The 22,402-nt window shown below is 40.6% G+C and overlaps 1 protein-coding gene across 1 annotated transcript in view; it reads right to left on the reverse strand.

Annotated features, from left to right (window-relative positions):
- Positions 1 to 22,402, reverse strand: part of LOC136863713 (uncharacterized) — a 562,466-nt gene that overhangs the window by 480,744 nt on the left and 59,320 nt on the right. The window contains exon 3 of the mRNA XM_068226053.1: positions 20,588 to 20,800. Within this exon, the coding sequence (XP_068082154.1) occupies positions 20,588 to 20,800 (213 nt within the window). The remainder of the gene's footprint in view (positions 1 to 20,587; positions 20,801 to 22,402) is intronic.

Genomic DNA, 22,402 nt, shown 5'->3' on the forward strand with positions numbered 1-22,402 from the left:
TACAACACTTCGCACAAATGTAAACAATTTATTTATCAGTAAAGCTAATATCCCGCCGAATTTGTTCTTTATTCAGTACGTACGATAGCATTAATTCGCCACAAACAGCTCATATTATTACAAAAATGTCGGTCATTGAATTACTTGGCTCTGATTGGCCAATTCCAATCGACCATGCCTTCGACTATTCCTTCAGTGCAGCCAACGTTAGCGCCAACGACAGCTCGCCCGTTTAAACTAAACGAGTGTCAGAAATTGGTGGAGAAAATGGACGCAACTTTAAACTAGGTACTAAAGTTAAACGGGTTTAATTTATACCAGGTTTAACTCGATTTGGAGAAAATGGCCCTTACTCTTAAAAAAACGATCAGGTCTAAACATGCACAATGACGTCATCACAACAGCACTTGCTTACTCTAGCTTTCCCGATGCATGTTTAAAATTGTTCGAATTTACCGCTACCACATTCCTTTACACCGACTTACTCTTAAGAAAACGGACAAGTCTAAACATGCATGATGACGTCATCACAACAGCACGTGCTTACTCTAGCTTGCCCGATGCGTGATTAAACTTGTTCGAATTAACCGCCACCACATAGAGTACAGCAGCGAGGTAAGCGATGTAAGATGGCAGTAGCTAAAGATGGCAGCACTGTTCTCTCTGGATTAAAGATGGCTGCCTGTCAAAAAGATTTTTTCAAATTATCCGCCACCACATAGAGTGCAGCACTGAGGTTTGCGATGCAAGATGGCGGGTGACAGCTTGTCAAAGGTAAGTAGCTAAAGAGGGCAGCACTAAGGTTAGCAATGCAAGATGGTGGATGATAGCTGTGACGTAAAATATTACCCGCAAGATAGCACCACGATGCCCTTTTCATTAAAGATGGCAGCTAGAATTTTTCAAATTAACCGCCTCAAAGGTAAGTAGCTAAAGAGGGCAGCACTGTTCTCTCTGGATTAAAGATGGTGGATGACAGCTGAAGAGCGAGTAGAATTTGTTTGCAAATAAGAGCACGTAGAATTTGCCGCCACCACATAGAGTGCAGCACTGTTCTCTCTAGATTAAAGATGGTGGATGACAGAAAAGCGCATAGGTTTGTAAAGCACGTGGAATTTGCCGCCACCACATAGAGTGCAGCACTGTTCTCTCTAGATTAAAGATGGTGGATGACAGAAAAGCGCATAGGTTTGTAAAGCACGTGGAATTTGCCGCCACCACATAGAGTGCAGCACTGTTCTCTCTGGATTAAAGATGGCGGATGACAGCTGACGAAATTGCCCGCATGATAGCAGCACAGTGCTCTATTGATTAAAGATGGCGGATGACAGCTGTCAAAAAAGCACGTGGCTTTGTTTCCCAACAAGAGCACATAGAATTTTTCAAATTGCCGCCACCACATTTCAAAGGTATCTAGCTAAAGAGTACAGCACTGTGCTCTGTTGATTAAAGATGGTGGATGACGGCTGTCAAAAAAGCGCGTGAGTTTGTTTCCAAACAAGAGCATGTAGAATTTTTCAATTTGCCGCCACCACATAGAGGGCAGCACGGTGCTCTCTTGATTAAAGATGACTGCTGTCATGTGGAATTGCCTGCCACCACATTTCAAAGGTAACTAGCTAAAGAGTGTAGCACGGCGCTCAAAGATGGCTGCTGTCAAAAAAGCATTTTTTCAAATTATCCGCCACCACATTTCAAAGGTAAGTAGCTAAAGAGGACAGCACTGTGCTCTATGGATTAAAGATGGCGGATGGCAGCTGTCAAAAAAGCACGTGGCTGTCAAAAAGCACGTGGATTTGTTTATCTCGAGCTAGTGAGGTTAAGTTGGTAGCACTAAGGTTTAGGCCCGCCAAGATGGCAGCACTGCCGATGACAGGTGACGAAAGAGGGCAGCACAGCGCTCTGTAGTTTAAAGATGGCGGATGACAGCTGTCAAAAAGCACGTGGCTGTCAAAAAGCACGTGGCTTTGTTTATCTCGAGCTAGTTAGGTTAAGTTGGTACCACCGAGGTTTATTCCCGTCAAGATGGCAGTACTGAGGTTAGCGATGCGTTGTTGTCTGTCAAAAAGCACGTGGCTTTGTTTACAAATCTGTCAAAAAGCACGTGGCTGTCAAAAAACACGTGGCTTTGTTTACCTCATGCTAGTTAGGTTAAGTTGGCACTACTGGGGTTTAGGCCCGTCAAGATGGTAGTACTGAGGTTAGCGATGCGTTGTTGTCGATGACAGCTGTCAAAAAGCACGTTTCTTTGTTTACAAATCTGTCAAAGCACGTGGCTGTCAAAAAGCACGTGGCTTTGTTTACCTCATGCTAGTGAGGTTAAGTTGGCACTACTGAGGTTTAGGCCCGTCAAGATGGCAGTACTGAGGTTTGCGATGCGTTGTTGTCTGTCAAAAAGCACGTGGCTGTCAAAAAACACGTGGGTTTGTTTACCTCTCGCTAGTTAGGTTAAGTTGGCACTAGTGAGGTTTAGGCCCGTCAAGATGGCAGCAGTGAGGTTAGCGATGCGTTGTTGTCGATGACAGCTGTTAAAAAGCACGTGGCTTTGTTTACAAATTCAAATCTCGCGCCAAAATTCAAATTTCCCGCCAAAATTCAAATTTCCCGCGGGCGGCGGCGGAGGAGGAGGCGGAGGAGGCGGCGGGAGGAGGAGGAGGCGCCCGAACTCTCCCATTATACTACTGTCCACTTTCTTCTCTAAAGTCTTCAGTTTTCTGAATGTGAAATGCGATATCTTGTGTTCCACACGTAATTTCTATTTTTCCCTTCATCGGTTATAAAATGGCGGGACGGGGCGAGTTGGCCGAGCGGTCAGGGGCAGGCGGCTGTGAGCTTGCATCCGGGAGATAGTGGGTTCGAATCCCACTGTCGGCAGCCCTGAAGATGGTTTTCCATGGTTTCCCATGTTCACACCAGGCAAATGCTGGGACTGTACCTTAATTAAGACCACGGCCGCTTCCTTCCAACTCCTAGGCCTTTTCTATCCCATCGTCGCCATAAGACCTATCTGTGTCGGTGCGACGTAAAGCAACTAGCAAAAAAAATGGCAGAACAGAAGGTGTGAAGGTGTCTAGAGGGGTAATCGTACGCGCTCTGCGTCTTATTGCCCCTTCAGTGCGTACCATTCTCTTCTCGCCTTCCTCAGTTGGCTAGGCTATTTTACGGCATGACGATGATTGAACTACGTCGTGTTGCCTATGAATTTGCGGACAGGAACAATCTTTCTAACAATTTTAACAACACTACTAAATTAGCTGGCCCGCAAGGACTGGGCGCAATGTTTCTTGACAAGAAATCCAGAACTCAGTCTGCGGAGATACGAAGCAACTAGCGCAATCAGAATTTTATCATTTGATAAAGCAGAAGTTGACATACCTTATCATAATCTCTTGGCTGTCAGTGAAAAACTTAAGTTTCCACCGTCACGTATTTATAACGTTGACGAAACCAGCATTTCGACCATCTAGAAGCCACCTCCAATAATTGCCCGCAAAGGTCAAAAGCACGTAAGGACAGCGACCAGCTTTTTTGTATGTTTCGCCATGAATCCGACGGTTAATTATATACCACCCATGTTTATACTGTATATCCTGGTGTGAGAACGCCCACTGCAATAACACGTGGAGGCCCTCCAGGAAGCATTTTCGTGTGCTCCAAGTCAGAATGGATGAATGAGGACTTGTTCCTGACGTGGCTCAAGAATTTCGCTGCACACACACAATTATCAGTAAAGAATCCAACTCTTCTTTTCGAGTCAAACATCACTTTCCTCTAATTTCTGCAACCAAAAAGGGAATTTTTGTTGTATCAATTCCTCTCCTATCCCTATCAGAGCATTAACATTTTGTGCGAAAACAACACACCCAGAAAATCAGTATTAGAGGAGTTGTAAAATAAGAAAAACGAATATACATATTGTCAAGAAGACTCGACTTGCAAATTCACGAAAATGAAGAAGACAAGGAAGGTACTTTTCAAGACAACAACAGTTCGTCAGATGAAATAATATGTGATGGTGAACTTTGTCAAGACGATGATAATGATGATTACACGGAAGAAGTGATGTCTGCGTTACCACGGAGGAATACCACCAACGATACTTGTCTCTTCTGTGGTTACTTGTATTCCAAACTCCGCGTTCCTAAATATATTATCATACTGAAGTATTGTAGAAATTTTGGATTCAACATACAGTAGTACCTACTGGTGTTTTGCCTTAGATGCGTGCAATTGCCCATCTCTCCCCTACGTATGTTTGCCTCAGCCCGAAGGCTGGTTGGATCCTTGAAAACTCCACCAACAGCTGTCATAGATGGCCTAGGCATCACTGAAGGGACATACTAGTGAAACGAGGAGTAAGGTAGTTTCCCGTTGCTTTCCTCAATTCTTACGAATTGTGAGAAAAATTAACCACTATTGAGTATGATGGCGTTCCGTAACCACGCTTCCCAACGGAAGTTCCATCGTTGAGTTACACACTGTGGTAGCTATTTAAATTTCCTTCACACCGGATTGAGAGGCTCAGACGGCCCAAGGTAACGGGTTCCATCCTGGCCCAGTCCGGCAGTTCAATTGCGGTACCCTCCTGTCAGTAGATTTAACAACACTTGAAAGAAATCCTGAAGGCAACATTTCTGGCACCTCGGCGTCTCAAAAAACCGTAAAAGTAGTTTGTGGTACAAAGATTAATAACTTTATTGTTAAAAAATTCACCGATTATATTATTTATGTCTACTTGTGGTGGATGAAAATAGGGATGAACATGAACTGGTTATGCTATCCTTTGTCCTTTCACCAAGTTTTCTGCGGACTGACTCAAGGAAATACAGTACCGTAAATATAAAAACACACAATTTCCAGTTTCGTACGAAAAAGACAGGTCATTGTGTACAGATTTTTCGTTTCTGACATTTCTAGGTAACGTCTGACTAAAATAAAGGTATAATGACTTGAGTAGTATGCTGAAGTTTCAAAATATTAGGGACAGTGCGCGATGGAAGTTTCCAGTTTCTCTCCTGGTGAATCAAGGCTCGGCGAGAGTTTCAAGGTTCCATCCTTGCGCTTTAGTGTACTACTGGTAATCACTGCATAAGAATAGAATTTGTCAACATTTGACCGGAACAGAAGAAATAACCAATGGACATTTCTGGCCGGGGATCGAAGCCAAGACCCCTTGGACCTTGCTAACCAAATAGCCACGGTGCTGGTCCGCATGCGGTAGTTGCAGTTGCCACAGACAAGATCTTAAACGCTCAGTCTTGATGCTCCAGAAACCTCCTCACCTCAGGTTCTCACTACGGGGCAGACAGTTACACAATAGAAACAGAAGGCTCTACACAGGCTGTACTGGATGGGTTGGATCAGCCGTACGTCGATAAAGGACTATCGCTAACACATTCAGAGATGGATCCAGAGACGAAAGGCTTTAAGGTAGCTCTTTACAACCAAGTATCACTACAAGGAACAACAGAAAGCACATACTACTGGATGAATCATTAGAATCTGACCTAAGTCACCGATATTACATCTGGATGTTGATTAATGGCAAACGAGAACTACAGGCATGATCAAGTAGTAAACAAAGGAAACTACACAGCCGAAAACAAACATGCAACATCCCCAAGAACTGTGTTTTGTGGCACAATGGAAAAAAAATCGTGTGGCTATTTCTAGCCGGGTGCAGCCCTTGTAAGGCAGACCCTCCGATGAGGGTGGGCGGCATCTGCCATGTGTAGGTAACTGCATGTTATTGTGGTGGAGGATAGTGTTTTGTGTGGTGTGTGAGTTGCAGGGATGTTGAGGACAGCACAACATCCAGCCATCGAGCCATTGGAATTAACCAATTAAGGTTAAAATTCAAGACCTGGCCGGGAATCGAACCAAGGACCCTCTGAGCCGAAGGAGTGGCACAATGGTATTGTGTGCATACTGAGGGGTTGTTGTGTTAGTGCGTCAATTGTCACGGACATCGACGATCTGATGATGCTCTGGAGGCCTGTCCGTGAGCAGTGTATTTTAACTCACGGGCAGTAACTGTACTGAGTTTAGAGGTGGACACTGTTTGAAACATTCATTCTAGGGTACAACCATGCGCCTTCGACGAGTATTTGCTCCTGTTGAACAACTGTAGCCATTCGAACGATGTCGCATTTTGGGCGTGCGGGAAGCTGAATGGAAGTTTCGACGGGTTGCTGCATATGTTGGGCACATTGTGTCGGTGGTGTATCGCTGCTTTCAGCGGTGATCTGTGGAATATTCTCACACCCGTAAACCAGGTTCTGGACGTCCGCGTAGTACAGAGGCACGTCAAGATCGCCACTGTGCGAGCAGCGGTGGCCGAACGAACATCATCCAGGAACAAAACCCGGTCACATGTTGCACCTGCTGTGTCACCCAGAGACCATTGGGAACCGTCTGCTTGCAGCAGGATTACGATCACGTGTGCCTCTGACCAGGCTACAACTGACACCACGACGCTGCCAAGCACGGCTAATCTGGTGTCGTGAAAGGGTCGACTGGAGAGGGGAGTGGCGCTCTGTTGTCTTCAGTGACGAGAGTAGGTTCTGTCTGTATGTAAGTGATGGACGTACACGTGTACGGCGTAGACCTGGTGAGCGGCCTATTCCAGAGTACATTTGCCTACGGCACCCAGGTCCCACCCCAAGCTTCATGGTGGAGGGGGTTATCAATTAGAACTCGCGGTCACAGGTGGTGTCTCTTCAGGGAACGTAACCAGTGCCCGCTACATTGCACAGGTTGCTGTCCCCGTGCAACTGATATTTATTCGACAGGAAGGTGAGGGGCGTTTTCAGCAGGACAGTGCACGTCCACATACAGCTGCTGCGACGCAACGTGCTCTACGTGGTGTACATCAACTGCCCTAGCCAGCAAGATCACCGGATCTCTCGCCAATTGAACACGTATGGGACATGATGAAGCGGGAACTTACGCGTTCTCCGGAGCCTGCAAGAACCATTGCCGAATTGAATCAAAAGGTGCAAGATAGTTGGGACGATATATCGCAGGATACCATTCGGCACCTTTATGATCGTTTGCATGCGCGAGTACAAGCCTGCATTGCCACCAGAGGGGTTAAACTGTGTATTGATGGGACTGTTTGGGCAACCTTTACTGCGATATGCGTGTTTCAGTTGGTATGAATTTGTAATCATGTCCTCCTGCAATGATGAACTACCTATCACAACGCTTGTGAGTAAAATGACCTTGTCCTTGAGGACGTTGCGTTTTTTTCCGGCGGTGTAACTTATCAGTTTCAACAACTTCCTGGAAGTATACTCCTCAGTCAGTCCTTGAAGATGAATACTGTAGGCTTCACTGTGACCGAAATATCATTAACCACAATACAGTATCATGCACTAGACCAGATATCGTGTTACTTGAGAATATTTAGGGACATGTTACATCTATCTATATATATAAAGTAGCTTGTCCTGACTGACTGACTGACTGACTGACTGATTCATCATTGCCGAGCGAAAACTACTGGACATAAAGGAATGCAATTTTGGGGATATATTCATATTATAATGTCGGTGCTCGCTAAGAGAGGATTTTTGGATATTCGGTCGCTAAGGGGGTGAAAAGGGGGGTAAAATTTTAAAATGAGTGTGTCTGTATCTCAAAACTTTAAAAGTTTACAGATGTGAAAACTGGTATTTAGAATCTTCTTTAAAAATAAGGAAACACGTATTTTTTTGTTTTCAGACAATCCCAATAGGAGGGGTGAAAAAGGGTGAAAAATGGGTTGAATGCCTTCAATCAGGATACCGCTACTTATATCTCAGAAACTGAAGATATTACAGACGTCAAAATTGGTACTTTTGATCGCTGTCAAAAATAAAGAAACATATATTTTTTTGTTTTTGGAAAATCCAATTAATGCGAGGGTGAAAGGGGGGTGAATTTTTAAAATGAGTGCATCTATATCTCAAAAGTTTTAAAGTTTAGAGATGTAAAAATTGGTATTTAAAATCTTCATTAAAAATAAAGGAACACGTATTTTTTGTTTTCGGAAAATCCCAATAGGAGGGGTAAAAAGGGGTGAAAAATGGGTTGAATGCCTTTAAAGAGAATACTTATATCTCAGAAACTGAAGACATTACAGACCTCAAAATTGGTACTTTTGATCGTTTTCAAAAATAAAGTAACACATATTTTTTTGTTTTTGGAAAATCCAATTAATGCGAGGGTTAAAAGGGGGGTGAATTTTTAGAATGAGTGCGTATATATCTCAAAAGTTTTAAAGTTTAGAGATGTAAAAATTGGTATATAGAATCTTCATTATAAATCAAGGAACACGTAGTTTTTGGTTTTCGGAAAATCCCAATAGGAGGGGTGAAAAGGGGGTGAAAATTGGGTTGAATGCCTTTAAAGAGAATACTTATATCTTAGAAACTGAATATATTACAGACCTGAAAATTGGTATTTGGGATCTACTTTAAAAATAAAGAAACACGTATTTTTTCGTTTTGGGAAAATCCAAATAATGGGGGGTGAAAAGGGGGATGAAATTTTTAAAATGAGTGTATCTATATCTCAAAACTATTAAAGTTTATAGATGTAAAATTTGGTATTTAGAATCTCCTTTAAGAATAAAGAAACACTTATTTTTTGTTTTTGGAAAATCCTAATAGGAAGGGTGGAAAAAGGTGAAAAAGAGGTTGAATGCCTTTAATGAGGCTACTTATATTTCAGAACCAGAAGATATTACAGACCTGAAAATTGGTATTTGCGATCTACTTTAAAAATAAAGAAACAGGTATTTTTTCGTTTTTGGAAAATCCAAATCATGGGGGGTGAAAAGGGGGTGAATTTTTAAAATGAGTGTGTCTATATCTTAAAACTTTAAACGTTTACAGATGTAAAAATTGGTGTTTAGAATCTCCCTTAAAAATAAAGGAACACGTATTTCTTTGTTTTCTCTAAATCCCAATAGGAGGGGTGTAAAAGGGTGAATAAAGGGTTGAATGCCTTTAATGAGGATACATATATCTCAGAAACTGAAGATATTACAGAACTGAAAATTTGTAAATGGGATCTCCTTTAAAAATAAAGAAACACGTATATTTTTGCTTTTGAAAAATTCAATTAATGGCGGTTAAACAGGAGTGGCAAATTGGGGTGAATTTTTTGAAAGACTATATCTACAGAATATCTGAGAAGCGTAAAATGTTACAAACGTAAAAAGTGGGTATTTGGAATCTCCTGTAAGTGTAAAGAAACATAGGTGATTTTTCTATGGAAACTCCACTTAAGGGGAACTAAAAAGGGGTGAAATTTTAAAATGAGAATTTCTACAGTATATCTCAAAAAACTTAACATGTTACAGAAGTGAAAAATGGTAATTTTTTTATTCTATTAAAAATAAAGAAACGTGTATTTTTAGTTTTCGGAAATACCACTTGGGAAGTGTGGGGGGGGGGGGTAAAAGTGACTGAAAATGGTGTTGAATTATTTTAATTAGGCTACTGATATCTCAAAAATGAGGATGTTACACACGTGAAATTTGATTTTTGGAATCTGCTTTAAACGTAAACAAAAACGTATTCTCGGAAAATCCAATGAAGGGGGTTTGGGGGGTTAAAGGATTGAAAACATTAATTGACTTAATTGTATGAGAATACATACATCTAATAAAAACTAAAGTTGTTACAGACGTGAAAATTGGTATTTTGATCTCTTTTAAAAACAAAGAAAAGCGCGTTTTGGGGGGGAAACAATCTTGGGGGGGGGGGTTAAAAGGAGCTGAATTCCTTTCATGAGGACACATAAATCAAAAACTAAAGAGGTTATAGTGGTGATAATTGGTATTGTTTGTTGTTAGTTGCTTTACGTCGCAGCGACACAGATAGGTCTTATGGCGACGATGATAATTGGTATTTAGAGGATCCTTTACTATTAAAGGAACAAATATTTTTTGCCTTGATATCACTTTGTGAGGGGGGGTGTGAAAGGAAGTTAAAAAAGTGAATTATTTTTAAGGGGATACTTATATCTCAAAACTGAAGGTAATAAACGTGAACATTGGTATTTGGAATCTCCTTTAAACATAAAGAAACACACCTTCTTTTAATTTTTTGGGGGGTGGGGGTAAATAAACTTAACGGCGGTGGGGTGTAAAAGGCGGTGAGACCAATTGATTTTACTGTTCATAATGTACTTATAAGGAGCCTCCGTTGCTTAGGCGGCAGAGCGCCGGCCTCTCACAGCTGGGTTCCGTGTTTCAAATTCCGGTCACTCCATGTGACATTCGTGCTGGACAAAATGGCGGCGGGACAGGTTTTTCTCCGGACACTCCGGCTTTCCCTGTCATCATTCATTCCAGCAGCACTGTCCAATATTTCATTTCATTTGTCACTCATCGATCATTGCCCCAGAGGGGAGCTTCGGCAGCCGGCACAATTCATATTGTCGCCGCTAGATGGGGCTTTATTCATTCCATCCCTGATCCTGTCGAATGATAGGAAACAGGCTGTTGACTTTCGATGTTCTTATTCTGATCATAAACCGATCATTTTTAATCTTTCCTGGGTTCTTTTTCAACAGCCATCTTTTCCTTCGGAGAACGTTCTTAGATTAGAGTAGATTCTCCTGGCATATAAATAAAAATTTAAACACATTTGAAATAAACGATAGGAATGATATTGACCGTCAAATTGTTCACCTCTATAATAAGGTCACTAATACACGGAGGTATGTCATTCGTATCGCCAGAAATCCCGCACACTTGCCTACGCGCGACAATGGTGCTGGCCACATTGTCAACAATGACAATGGCAGCAGATGTAATTTACCGCCAAGTAGCGGTCTTGCATATTGCTGTGGGGTCCATAACATATAATAATAATAATAATAATAATAATAATAATAATAATAATGATAATAATAATAATAATAATAATAATAATAATAATAATAATAATAATAATAATAATAATAATAATAATAATAATAATAATAATAATAATAATAATGTTCTGGACTGTCGTCACATGTGCGGACCGCGCTGGAAACGGGTCCTGGACGGCTAATGACTAAGAATGCAGTCCGGCCGCGGGTTCAGTAGGCTACCGCCAAGGCACCCAAGACGACACCACGACAGATCCCTTGAAGAATTTGATCCATAGTAAAAATGCTTATAGGAAAAGATGCCAAAGATTTAGGGACCCAACTAACTGGGTGGAATACCTGGACCTAGCCCGGGAAGTACGAAATCGTTTGCTGGAAAGAAAGATTGAAAAATGGGAGGAAACTTGCCGTAATCTATTAGAAAACGAGTCAGATCGCGAATTTTGGCGGATTCTCGCAGAAAACGGGTCAGAACGCGAATTTCGGCGGATTATATATCTAAAACAATAAGCATTCAATTATAAATTTCAGTATAATACCGTAGCGAAGCACGGGTATCTTGCTAGTATATATATAAAATAACTTGTCCTGACTGACTGACTGATTCATCATCGCCGAGCCAAAACTACTGGACATAAAGAAATGAAATTTTGGGGACATATTCATATTAAGATGTAGGTGCTCGCTAAGAGAGGATTTTTGGATATTTCGTCGCTAAGGGGGTGAAAAGGGGGGTGAAATTTTAAAAAGAGTGTATCTATATCTCAAAACTTTCAAAGTTTACAGATGTAAAAATTGGTATTTAGAATCTTCTTTTAAAATAAGGATACACGTATTTTTTTGTTTTCTGAAAACCCCAATAGGAGGGGTGAAAAAGGGTGAAAATGGGGAAAAATGGGTTGAATGCCTTCAATCAGGATACCGGTACTTATATCTCAGAAACTGAAGATATTACAGACCTGAAAATTGGTACTTTTGATCTCTTTTAAAAATAAAGAAACACGTATTTTTTTGTTTTTGGAAAATCCAATTAATGGGAGGGTGTAAAGGGGGTGAATTTTTAAAATGAGTGAATCTATATCTCCAAACTTTTAAAGTTTGCAGATATAAAAACTGGTATTTAGAATCTTCATTAAAAATAAAGAAACACGTATTTTTTTGTTTTCGGAAAATCGCAATAGGAGGAGTGAAAAGGGGTGGAAAAAGAGTTGAATGCCTTTAATGAGACTACTTATATCTCAGAAAATGAAGATATTACAGACCTGAAAATTGTTTGGGATCTCCTTTAAAAATAAAGAAACACGTATTATTTTGTTTCTGGAAAATCCAATTAAGGGAGGGGGTGAAAAGGGGGTAATATTTTAAAATGAGTGTATCTATATCTCAAAACTTTTTAAGGTCATAGATGTGAAAATCGGTATTTAGAATCTCCTTTAAAAATAAAGAAACACGTATATTTTGTTTTCGGAAAATCCTAATAGGAAGGGTGGAAAAGGTTGAAGAAAGGGTCGAATACCTTTCATGAGTCTACTTATATTTCAGAACCTGAAGATATTACAGACCTGAAAATTGGTGTTTGGGATATCCTTTAAAAAAAAAACACATCATTATTTTGTTTTTGGAAAAATCAATTAATGGGTGGGGGGGGGTGTGAAATGGGGGTGAAATGGGGGTGATTTTTTAAAATTTGTGTATCTATATCTCAAAACTTTTAAAGTTTATAGATGTAAAAATTGGTATTTAGAATCTCCTTTAAAAATAAAGAAACATGTTTTCTTTTGTTTTCGGAAAATCCCAATAGGAAGGGTGTAAAAGGGTGAATAATGGTTTGAATGCCTTTAACGAGGCTACTTATATTTCAGAACCTGAAGATATTACAGACCTGAAAATTGGTATTTGGGATCTACTTTAAAAGTAAAGAAGCACATATTTTTTCGTTTTTGGAAAATCCAATTAATGGCAGTTAAACAGGAGTGACAAATTGGGGTGAATTTTTTGAAAGACTATATCTACAGAATATCTTGGAAACGGATAATGTTACAGACGTAAAAAGTGGGTGTTTGGAATCTCCTGTAAATGTAAAGAAATATAGGTGATTTGTTTTTGGAAACTCCACTTAAGGGGAACTCAAAAGGGGTTAAATTTTAAAATGAGAATTTTTACAGTACATCTAAAAAAACTTAACATGTTACAGAAGTGAAAAATGGTATTTTTTTTCTCTATTAAACATAAAGAAACGTGTATTTTTAGTTTTCGGAAATATCACTTGGGTGGAGGGGAGGGGGGGTAAAAGTGACTGAAAATGGTGTTGAATTCTTTTAATTAGGCTACTGATATATCAAAGATGTTAAGACGTGAAATTTGATATTTTCAATCTGCTTTAAAAGTAAATAAACACGTATTCTCGGAAAATCCAATGAATGGGGGGGGGGGGTGAAAGAATTGAAAAATTAATTGGCTTAATTGTATGAGAATACATACATCTAATAAAAACTAAAGTTGTTACAGACGTAAAATTCGTATTTGGATCTCCTTTAAAAACAAAAAAAAAACGCGTTTTGGGCGGGAAACCATGTTGGAGGGAGGGAGTGTAAAGGAGTTGAATTCCTTTCATGAGGACACATAAATCAAAAACTGAAGAAGTTAGAGTCGTGCTAATTGGTATTTAGAAGATCCTTTACTATTAAAGAAACGAGTATTTTTTGCGCGAAAGTTCACTTAGGCAGGGGGGGGGGAGTAGTGTGAAATGAAGTGAACAAAGTAAATTACTTTTATGGGGATACTTATATCTCAAAACTGAAGGTAATAGACGTGAACATTGGTGTTTGGAATCTCCCTTAAACATAAAGAAACAAGCCTTCTTTTAATTATTTTTTTTTGGGGGGGGGGGCGGTAAATAAACTTAACGGCGGTGGGGTGTAGAAGGAGGTGAGACCAATTGATTTTACTGTTATTAATGTACTTAGAAGGATCCTCCGTTGCTCAGGCGGCAGCGCGCCGGCCTCTCACAGCTGGGTTCCGTGGTTCAAATCCCGGTCACTCCATGTGACATTCGTGCTAGACAAAACGGAGGCGGGACAGGTTTTCTCCGAATACTCCGGTTTTCCCTTTCATCAGCCATTCCAGCAACACATAATAGTAATAATAATAATAATAATAATAATAATAATAATAATAATAATGTTCCGGACCGTCGTCAAATGTGCGGACCGCGCTGGTAACGGCTCCTGGACGGGTAATGACTAAGAATGCAGTCCGGCCGCGGGTTCAGTGCCGCCAAGGCACCCAATATGACACCACGCCGGATCTCCTGAAGGATTTTATCCATATTAAAAATGATTAAAGGAAAGGATAGCAAAGATTTACGGACCCAACTGACCAGGAGGAATACCTGAGCCTAGCCCGGGAAGTACGAAATCGATTGCTGGAAAGGAAGATTGAAAAATGGGAGGAAACGTGCTGTAAAATAATAGAAAACGAGTCAGATCGGGAATTTTGGTGGATTCTCGCAGAAAACGAGTCAGATCGCAAATTTCGGCGGATTATATATCTAAAACAATAAGCATTCAATTATAAATTTCAGTATAATACCGTAGCGAAGCACGGGTACCTTGCTAGTCATTGATATTGCATGTCAGGGTTCCTGCCACCTGCAGGCAACATACAGATTTTCATTTTAAATACATCGATTTGTCAGTTGTAATTAAATCAACGCGCGGAGTCAATAAAGTAATCACTATGCCTACAGTAATTGCGTGTAGTGGCGTTATTCTACAGAAATCGCACAACAGTAATACATAATCATGTGATTGGCTTTACGTCCCACTAAGTATTTTTATGGTTTCCGGAGTCACACAACAGTCCTCAGACTCTTAACCTGCATTCCTCAGCTACGTAGAACTTCAAAAAGCATTCACTTTAGCCACATGGCACATCGTTCGTAAATTCTTGGAGGTGGAACATCACATATAGGACTTCAACATATGAATACTAGGCTAATCAGTAAAAGATGTTTGTAAATAGGTGTTGCTTAAATCGTGTGTACAGTACTATTCGCTCTCCCGGTTTCGGTAGTACTGCCAACTGAATGGAAATGAAATCTGAATTGAATCGATAATATGATCGATCGATATAAATTTTCTAAACCTTTATCTTAAGCCAACAACTGTGTCACACACATTATAATATTTCTCGATGTGAATCTTGTTCCTAGCATGAATTCTATAGTTTGGCTTTGCTGTGTAAACAACAACAATACCAGTACGTAAAGTGTACGCCAGATGTCGCACAGCGATGCATAAGCGATTCATAGTTTGTGTTTCAAAGGTTGTCAATACGAATCTCGAAGATTACCGAGGTCGAACCGATTCAGCACCAGGGAGCCCATATATCACTAAAAGTTGCACGAATAGTACATACAGTGCTTCATGTTTGTATCTGGTACCGAAGAAGTACTCAGCACCATTGTAATACTGTGTAATAATAATAATAATAATAATAATAATAATAATAATAATAATAATAATAATAATAATAATAATAATAATAATTAGCGTCTCCTATAAATTCCAATGGTCTAAACAGACGCCAGGGTGTCAAAATTTATTTCCACAGGTATTTTTAAACGTGCCGGAAGCCATGACTCGGAACTGTAGCAATAAAATTTGTACAGTATTTGTTATGTGCATGGTTTCCAACTTTTGTTGTCGTGACTTTTGATTTTCATTCACCTCTTTGTTATTATTCTGGTATATGGTGAATTCATTTTTGGCTGTTTGCTTTTAGCAGTGTTTCGAAAAATATTAACTGGATATTTTCATGGACGGTATCTTGAATGGAAATCTAGTTTGGAACTAATAACAAATTCTTAGTAATAATGGAGATTTTATAGGAAATTTTCAAGTTTCTATTGCACATGTTTCCATATGGCTATTTCTTCTTTTTTTTGTTTTATTAAAAGAAACATGATTATGACCAGGAAAGTAGTTCTGAATCATCCAATGTCCGGGAATCAATAACTAGTGATGGCCTGAGATTTTCCTTTTGGATAACTCTAGATAACCTAGCACCGACGCAGATCGACCCATTCACTCGTTCCACATGGGCTCCAGGGAAGGCCTTCTTTACGGACATTTCGGAAATGTGCCCAGCTGACTAGGCGAATGAGTACGAAACGAAGTATAAACAGAACTATCTGAGTTTCTCTCCATGTCAAGTTGAGCGTGTTATCAGAAGTGGCACATTCGATGCTCCAATGCTAATCTAGCTGATATCTCATGTTGAGACTTCGTACCTGCACTTTGACTGTATATATATATTTTTTTTTTGCTAGTTGCTTTACGTCGCACCGACACTGATAGGTCTTATGGCGACGATGGAACAGGAAAGGGTTAGGAGTGGGAAGGAAGCGGCCGTGGCCTTAATTAAGGTACAGCCCCAGCATTTGCCTGGTGTGAAAATGGGAAACCACGGAAAACCATTTTCAGGGCTGCCGACAGTGGGGTTCGAACCTACTATCTCCCGAATACTGGATACTGGCCGCACTTAAGCGACTGCAGCTATCGAGCTCGGTGACTGCATATTTTGGACCGAGACGCAGCAATATACGCATCAAACGTACAATATACTGGCTATTCACCATTTTATAGGCTAATAATAATAATAATAATAATAATAATAATAATAATAATAATAATAATAATAATAATAATAATAATAATATTTGTCGTACGTCCCACTTACTATTTTCGGGAACGTCGAAATGCCGGAATTATGTCCCGCAAGATTTCTTGTACGACCGAGCAAGTGGCTGCGCGGTTTGGGCCACGTAACTAACAGCTTGCATTCGGTAAATAGTGGGTTCGAACCCCACTGTCGGCAGCCCTGAAAGTGGCTTTGCGTGGATTCTCATTTTCACACCAGGCAAATTCCAGGCCTATACCTTAATTAAGGCCATGGTCGCTTCCTTCCCACTCCTGGTCATAAGTTCTATCTGTGTCGGTGCTGACGCAAGGCAAATTGTAAAAATAAAATAAAAAAGAATTACGTACCATTAAATCTACCGACGTTCGCCTCTGTGTTGTAGTGGTTGGTGGAATTAGCTGCCACCCCCCGGAGGCCCGGGTTCGATTCCCGGCTCTGCAACGAAATTTGAAAAGTGGAACGTGGTCCACTCAGCCTCGGGAGGTCAACTGAGTAGAGGTGGGTTCGATTCCCACTTCAGCCATCGTGGAAGCGGCTTTCCATGGTTTCCCCACTTCTCCTCCAGGCAAATGCCGGGATGGTACCTCACTTAAGGCCACAGCCGCTTCCTTCCCTCTTCCTTGTCTATCCCTTCCAATCTTCTCATCCCCCCGCAAGGCCCCTGTTCAGAATAGCAGGTGAGGCCGCCTGGGCGAGGTACTGTTCATCCTCCCCAGTTGTATCCCCGACCTAGAGTTTGAAGCTCCAGAACACTGCCCTTGAGGCGGTAGAGGTAGGATCCCTCGCTGAGTCCGAGGGAAAAACCGACCCTGGAGGGTAAACAGATTAAGAAAGAAAGAAAGAAAGAAAGAAAGAAAGAAAGAAAGTTTAGGGTTCAAGGTGCGTCATTGCCTTACTTGTTCTTTTATTCCCCCTCTTTCGTTTTCTTTATTTCATTCTTTGTCCCTGCAGACTAGGAAATGCGTTTATTAGATATAGGCTGAGTGCACGATAAACTCGTTTACTATCGTCTCGTCTTATCTTGCCACGCGTGTCTCGCTAAATATTAACATTGTTATTTTTTAACCACTGCTGCATTTATGATAAAAGATGGAGAGAGAGAGAGAGTGAATGTGTTTACCTTCTACAACCAACAATCAGTAACAGTAAGATGAAAATGGAGAAGTAGAGAATAAGCAAATGAATTACGCTCCGGCGCGCCTCGAACCCGACACGTCCGCGTGGAAGGCACTTGCGCTAACCACTTCACCAGGGCTACGACAGGTACGTACATGAAAAATGCCAACAGGAATACAGGATGTCAAATTTAAAGGACCATCTTCCCGAAAGGCCAATGGCACAAACCCTCGGAAACGTATCCTTCTTCTTTTTTTTTTTACGCTGATCAACCTCCCGAAGTCTGAATGAAATCGATGGCCTCATACCTGTGCCCTCCCCTTGTAAGCCTTGCATGTGTGAAGAGCGGTGTGTCGACTGTTTTTTAATAACATCTCTGGATAGGCAACCGGTGATATTGAAAAATCAAAGCGCAGATTGCCTTTATATTAGGCTACACTTTATTGCACGTGGAGTAATATTATCATATACAGAAAAAGAAATGTCCTGTGACTTCATCATTAAATTGACATTAAAATTATAATCGCCTCAACGTGAACGTAGCACCACAGTTCACGCGGACATGTGGAGTTCGAAACGCTATCCTCAGAATCCCAAGATCGTGCGTTCAAACCTAACAGAGGTAGTCTGATTTTTTAATTCCGCGGAAAGAATTCCATTCGGAACTCCAAGTCATACGATGTCTGCATGTAAATATCTTCAGGAACACATTTGGTGTTTGCCCGACAAAATTAATTTACACAAAGCTATAGATCGCCCAAAAGAGATCAGGTTCACGCTCCTATCTGGTAGAGTAAAATGGAATGTCGAAATTGATGCAGAGGCAGCCTAAATGGCGTCATATTAAATGCCTGCACACGGTAGCTGAGGCCATAGTATTATTTATCTTTATTGACTCTGTGGATTATGGCAAGTTTTGTACGGCTATTCCTCTCTATACATGTGGGAATAGAATTTTTGTATCTCACACATTTTCGAATAAAATAGGATCCATTAGGTTTCTTAGAATTAGAGCATTTCCTCCAAGGTGTTTATACACACGAAAGTTAGCATGCATCTTCCTATCATCAGTTTGTGAAAATGTATTACATGTTACCAGACGGAGCTTCAGATTCATACTCCGCAGTGTGTTGGGTTGCCGCAACAGGCAGGCGCATTAGTGTGGAAAGGAAAGTAAAACGTAAGTCACAATATACGCGAATATTATTGCGTATTTCGTCACAAGAAGTGTTACGATTAGCCCCTTCCCTGTTCATCAAAAAGTGCTGCTGTTCTCATTAAGCCCTCTAGCACTTTTGTTAACATTGCCGGCGTGATAGTTACTGTTGCATCACGAAGTTTACTCTCAAAGTCATCCCTGCTTGCAGGCAGATTTGTGTAGGTTACACTAATAACCCAAGAAAAGAGTCATCATAGGGCCAGTTGGCCGTGGGGTTAGAGCCGCGCAGCTGTAAGCTTACATCCGGGAAATAGTAGGTTCGAACTGCACTGCCGGCAGCCCTGAAGATGGTTTTCCGTGGTTTCCCATTTTCACACCAGGTAAATTCTGAGGCTGTACCTTAATTAATGCCACGACCGCTTCCTTCCCACTCCTAGCCCTTTCCTATCCCATCATCGCCATAAGACCTAGGTTATCTGTGTCGGTGCGACGAAAAGCTAATTGTAAAAAAAGTCATGGAATTAAAATAAATGGGCGATCATGAAGGCGAAACCTGGTAAACCAAAACAATACGAGAATCTATTTAGGTCGATCTACGACATTTAGTTAACAATGTATACGCTACTCACTTGTTCAGTAATCCACTAGCAGGGAACTTCGCGACGGGCATGGTCATCCGGTCGCAGGCGCTGAGTTGTGTGCCGTTTCAACGGATGCCAGTGTACATTATGTTTTATAATTCTATGAACTTTAACATGCGGTATACCTATATCTGTGCCACAGCTGTAGTATTTGTATTACGTTCTACGACAGCAACTTTTCTTACCATATTCATTTTCTCTGAATCCCTATGCAATGTCCTCAATGGACGAGTTGCCATACGAAGCGTACTATACTGGCTTATCCATTGGGATAACACTCTCCAAATATAAGCAGCATATTCATAAGTTCGTCTTTCGTATACTGTGGTATTTCCATTGATATAACTTTTAATTTGTACACGCGCTAGAGCTGTTTGTACCCTATGCAATGTACAAAGCACTCAAGTGGCGTTTCAACAAATTGGTTTCCTAGTAAGTCTGCAGTCCCTGCGACATTAGGCAAGTTTCCCAACTTTGTAGCGTGTAACCGTTTCGTTGATCACGGTGAAAGTTCCTACTGCAAACAAGGTAGAACACCCGTTCTATTGCGTAGTATGTATCTCAAGCACCCCGTACACTCCCTGATGTAAAAATGATCGGCTAAAAGTACCCGAGTACAAATACGAAAGAAATGAGCACGTTATGATGATCGGTTAAAAGTACCCGAGTACAAATACGAAAGAAATGAGCACGTTATGATGGAGAATTCTTGGCTAGTTTATACGTGATCTTTTGACACTTTGTTAATGAAAGGGCGCTTTTAAAACGAGTTTAAATTATAGCATTCTCTACAAATTGCTCTAAACGCTGCCTGTCACCATCCTAATATACTGTAATAGGACTAACAAGTTTATTGCAAAGTGGGTATTGGAAAAATACCAAATATGAAGAAAGATTTATTACGGAAGATCATCGTACGGTCCAGATATACGAAGTGTAACCCTGATTTTTCCATAGAAGAGTCACTCAGCTTTTATGTTTTGAGGTGTACAGCTGTTAGAATAGTATAGGCTAATACAGAACAGAACAGATTTAACCAGGATTTAGTGTTACTGATGGAGGTAATAAAGGCTACTGGTTGAACTGTAAAAGTGCTTACCCGGTCTTTAAGAGCAGTGGTGTTAGGGAAGTTCTCCGTCAGCCAGTTGACAATAGGCTGTTGATCGTAGTAAACTGCCTTGTGCAGAAGTCCTACACCATTGTTGTCTTTGCAGAGAGCTAGTTTCTTGCTACGAGGGTCCTCTCCAAGAATTGTCTGCATGTCAGACAACTGGCCTCGATTCACCGCCTCGTGCAGCATCTCCATCTTAGCCTGCACATAACAGAACACATAATTTATACAGTGAAAAGAATTCGGGTTTTTCACAACACTATAGGTACTAAGTTCCGAAATTTGAAGTTTAGTGACTATGTTTAATATTTAAACATACGACCAAAATGCATGCCTGGATTCTCTTTACTTCCAGACACAGCCAGAGTGATTTGTAAGGAGATACCGCCACTCACGCAGCTAATTACTGGTGACTATGTTTAATATTTAAACATACGACCAAAATACATGCCTAGATTCTCTTTACTTCCACACACACCTAGAGTGATTTGTAAGGAGTTACCGCCACTCACGCAGCTGATTACTGAAGATAGTTTGAGTAAAACGTCATATGGACCTATGTCCTATTCCCAATACTTAGAGATTCACAGTAATTTTAAATTGGAGTATTCAAGCCTTTTAGAACATTTCAGTCGTGAAATTGCCAGAGGTTCTCCCCAGTGTGGCAGTGGATTACCACACTTTTCCAAGACGCTGGCGGTTAGTGCACCGTTGAGACGCCACTGCTAGCCGCCTTTGTAGGACAATGTAGTTACGGTGCACGGTGGAAATTGTTTATAAAGCACAATTTGTGAGTTCTTTCCATTCCATTCGAATGGTTAAATGAAACAGAATGAAATAGCCTTCACAAACAATCCCTTATTTAACTACCTCTTGATCGGAAGCCCAGCATGTGTTTTGAATTCCTTAATTGCATCGTAAATAAATTTTTAAATTTTAAACTACAGAATTACATGCATCTTATGGCGTAATAATAAATGTTACGAAGTGTAAGAATTCTAGCCACTCTTTACATAACTTTTTCCCCCAAAATTACAACATCCACTTCGATGCACTTACTCGTACGCCTATGAAACGTACACATCGCACTATGTAGCTGAACACAGCTATCTTAGATTTCCAAACACATTTTGAGCTTCAGAACACGAGCTAATTAAATAAAGGATTATTTATGAGGAGCTCATTAAATTTCATTTTATACTTCAAACGACAGGAGCTAACGGTAAATGTGGTTTATAGGCAATTACAAGTTAGTGTAACTCTGTAAATATTCAAAATAGCACACCGGTTCATGACATTTTTTACTCACAATTTATTCAGAAAACCGCGTAACTAGCGGTGACCCCTGGGGAATGTTACGTCCCACTATTTCTTTTCTGTTTTCGGAGAAGGCGAGGTGCCAGATGTTGTTCTCACAGGAGTTCCTTTACGTGGTGGTAAATCTACAGACACGAGGCTGCTGTATTTGAGAACCTTCATTCATGAATGATCCGGGATCGTACCCGCCAACTTACGCTCAGAAAGCCTGCGTTTCTACTGATTGAGCCACTCAGCCTGGAACTCTAAATTTATTATTTTCCCATGAAAATATAATATTCTTGGCAGTTCACGCCATATTTTGACCACACTGTTCCCAAACTGGACGATATCTGGAAGTCAGAATTGAAGACTAGCCTACACACTGTTATTAAATAAAGCAAAACAAATAGTACGGTAGCTTTTTATCGTGATGCGCAGTGTGTCACCAAGTACTCCTCCATGTTTTCCATTGGCACTGATCCGATGAAATTCTCTTGTAGGCTG

The sequence above is a fragment of the Anabrus simplex genome, chromosome 2 (assembly GCF_040414725.1).
Source record: "Anabrus simplex isolate iqAnaSimp1 chromosome 2, ASM4041472v1, whole genome shotgun sequence".
Classification (NCBI taxonomy): Eukaryota; Metazoa; Arthropoda; class Insecta; order Orthoptera; family Tettigoniidae; genus Anabrus; species Anabrus simplex.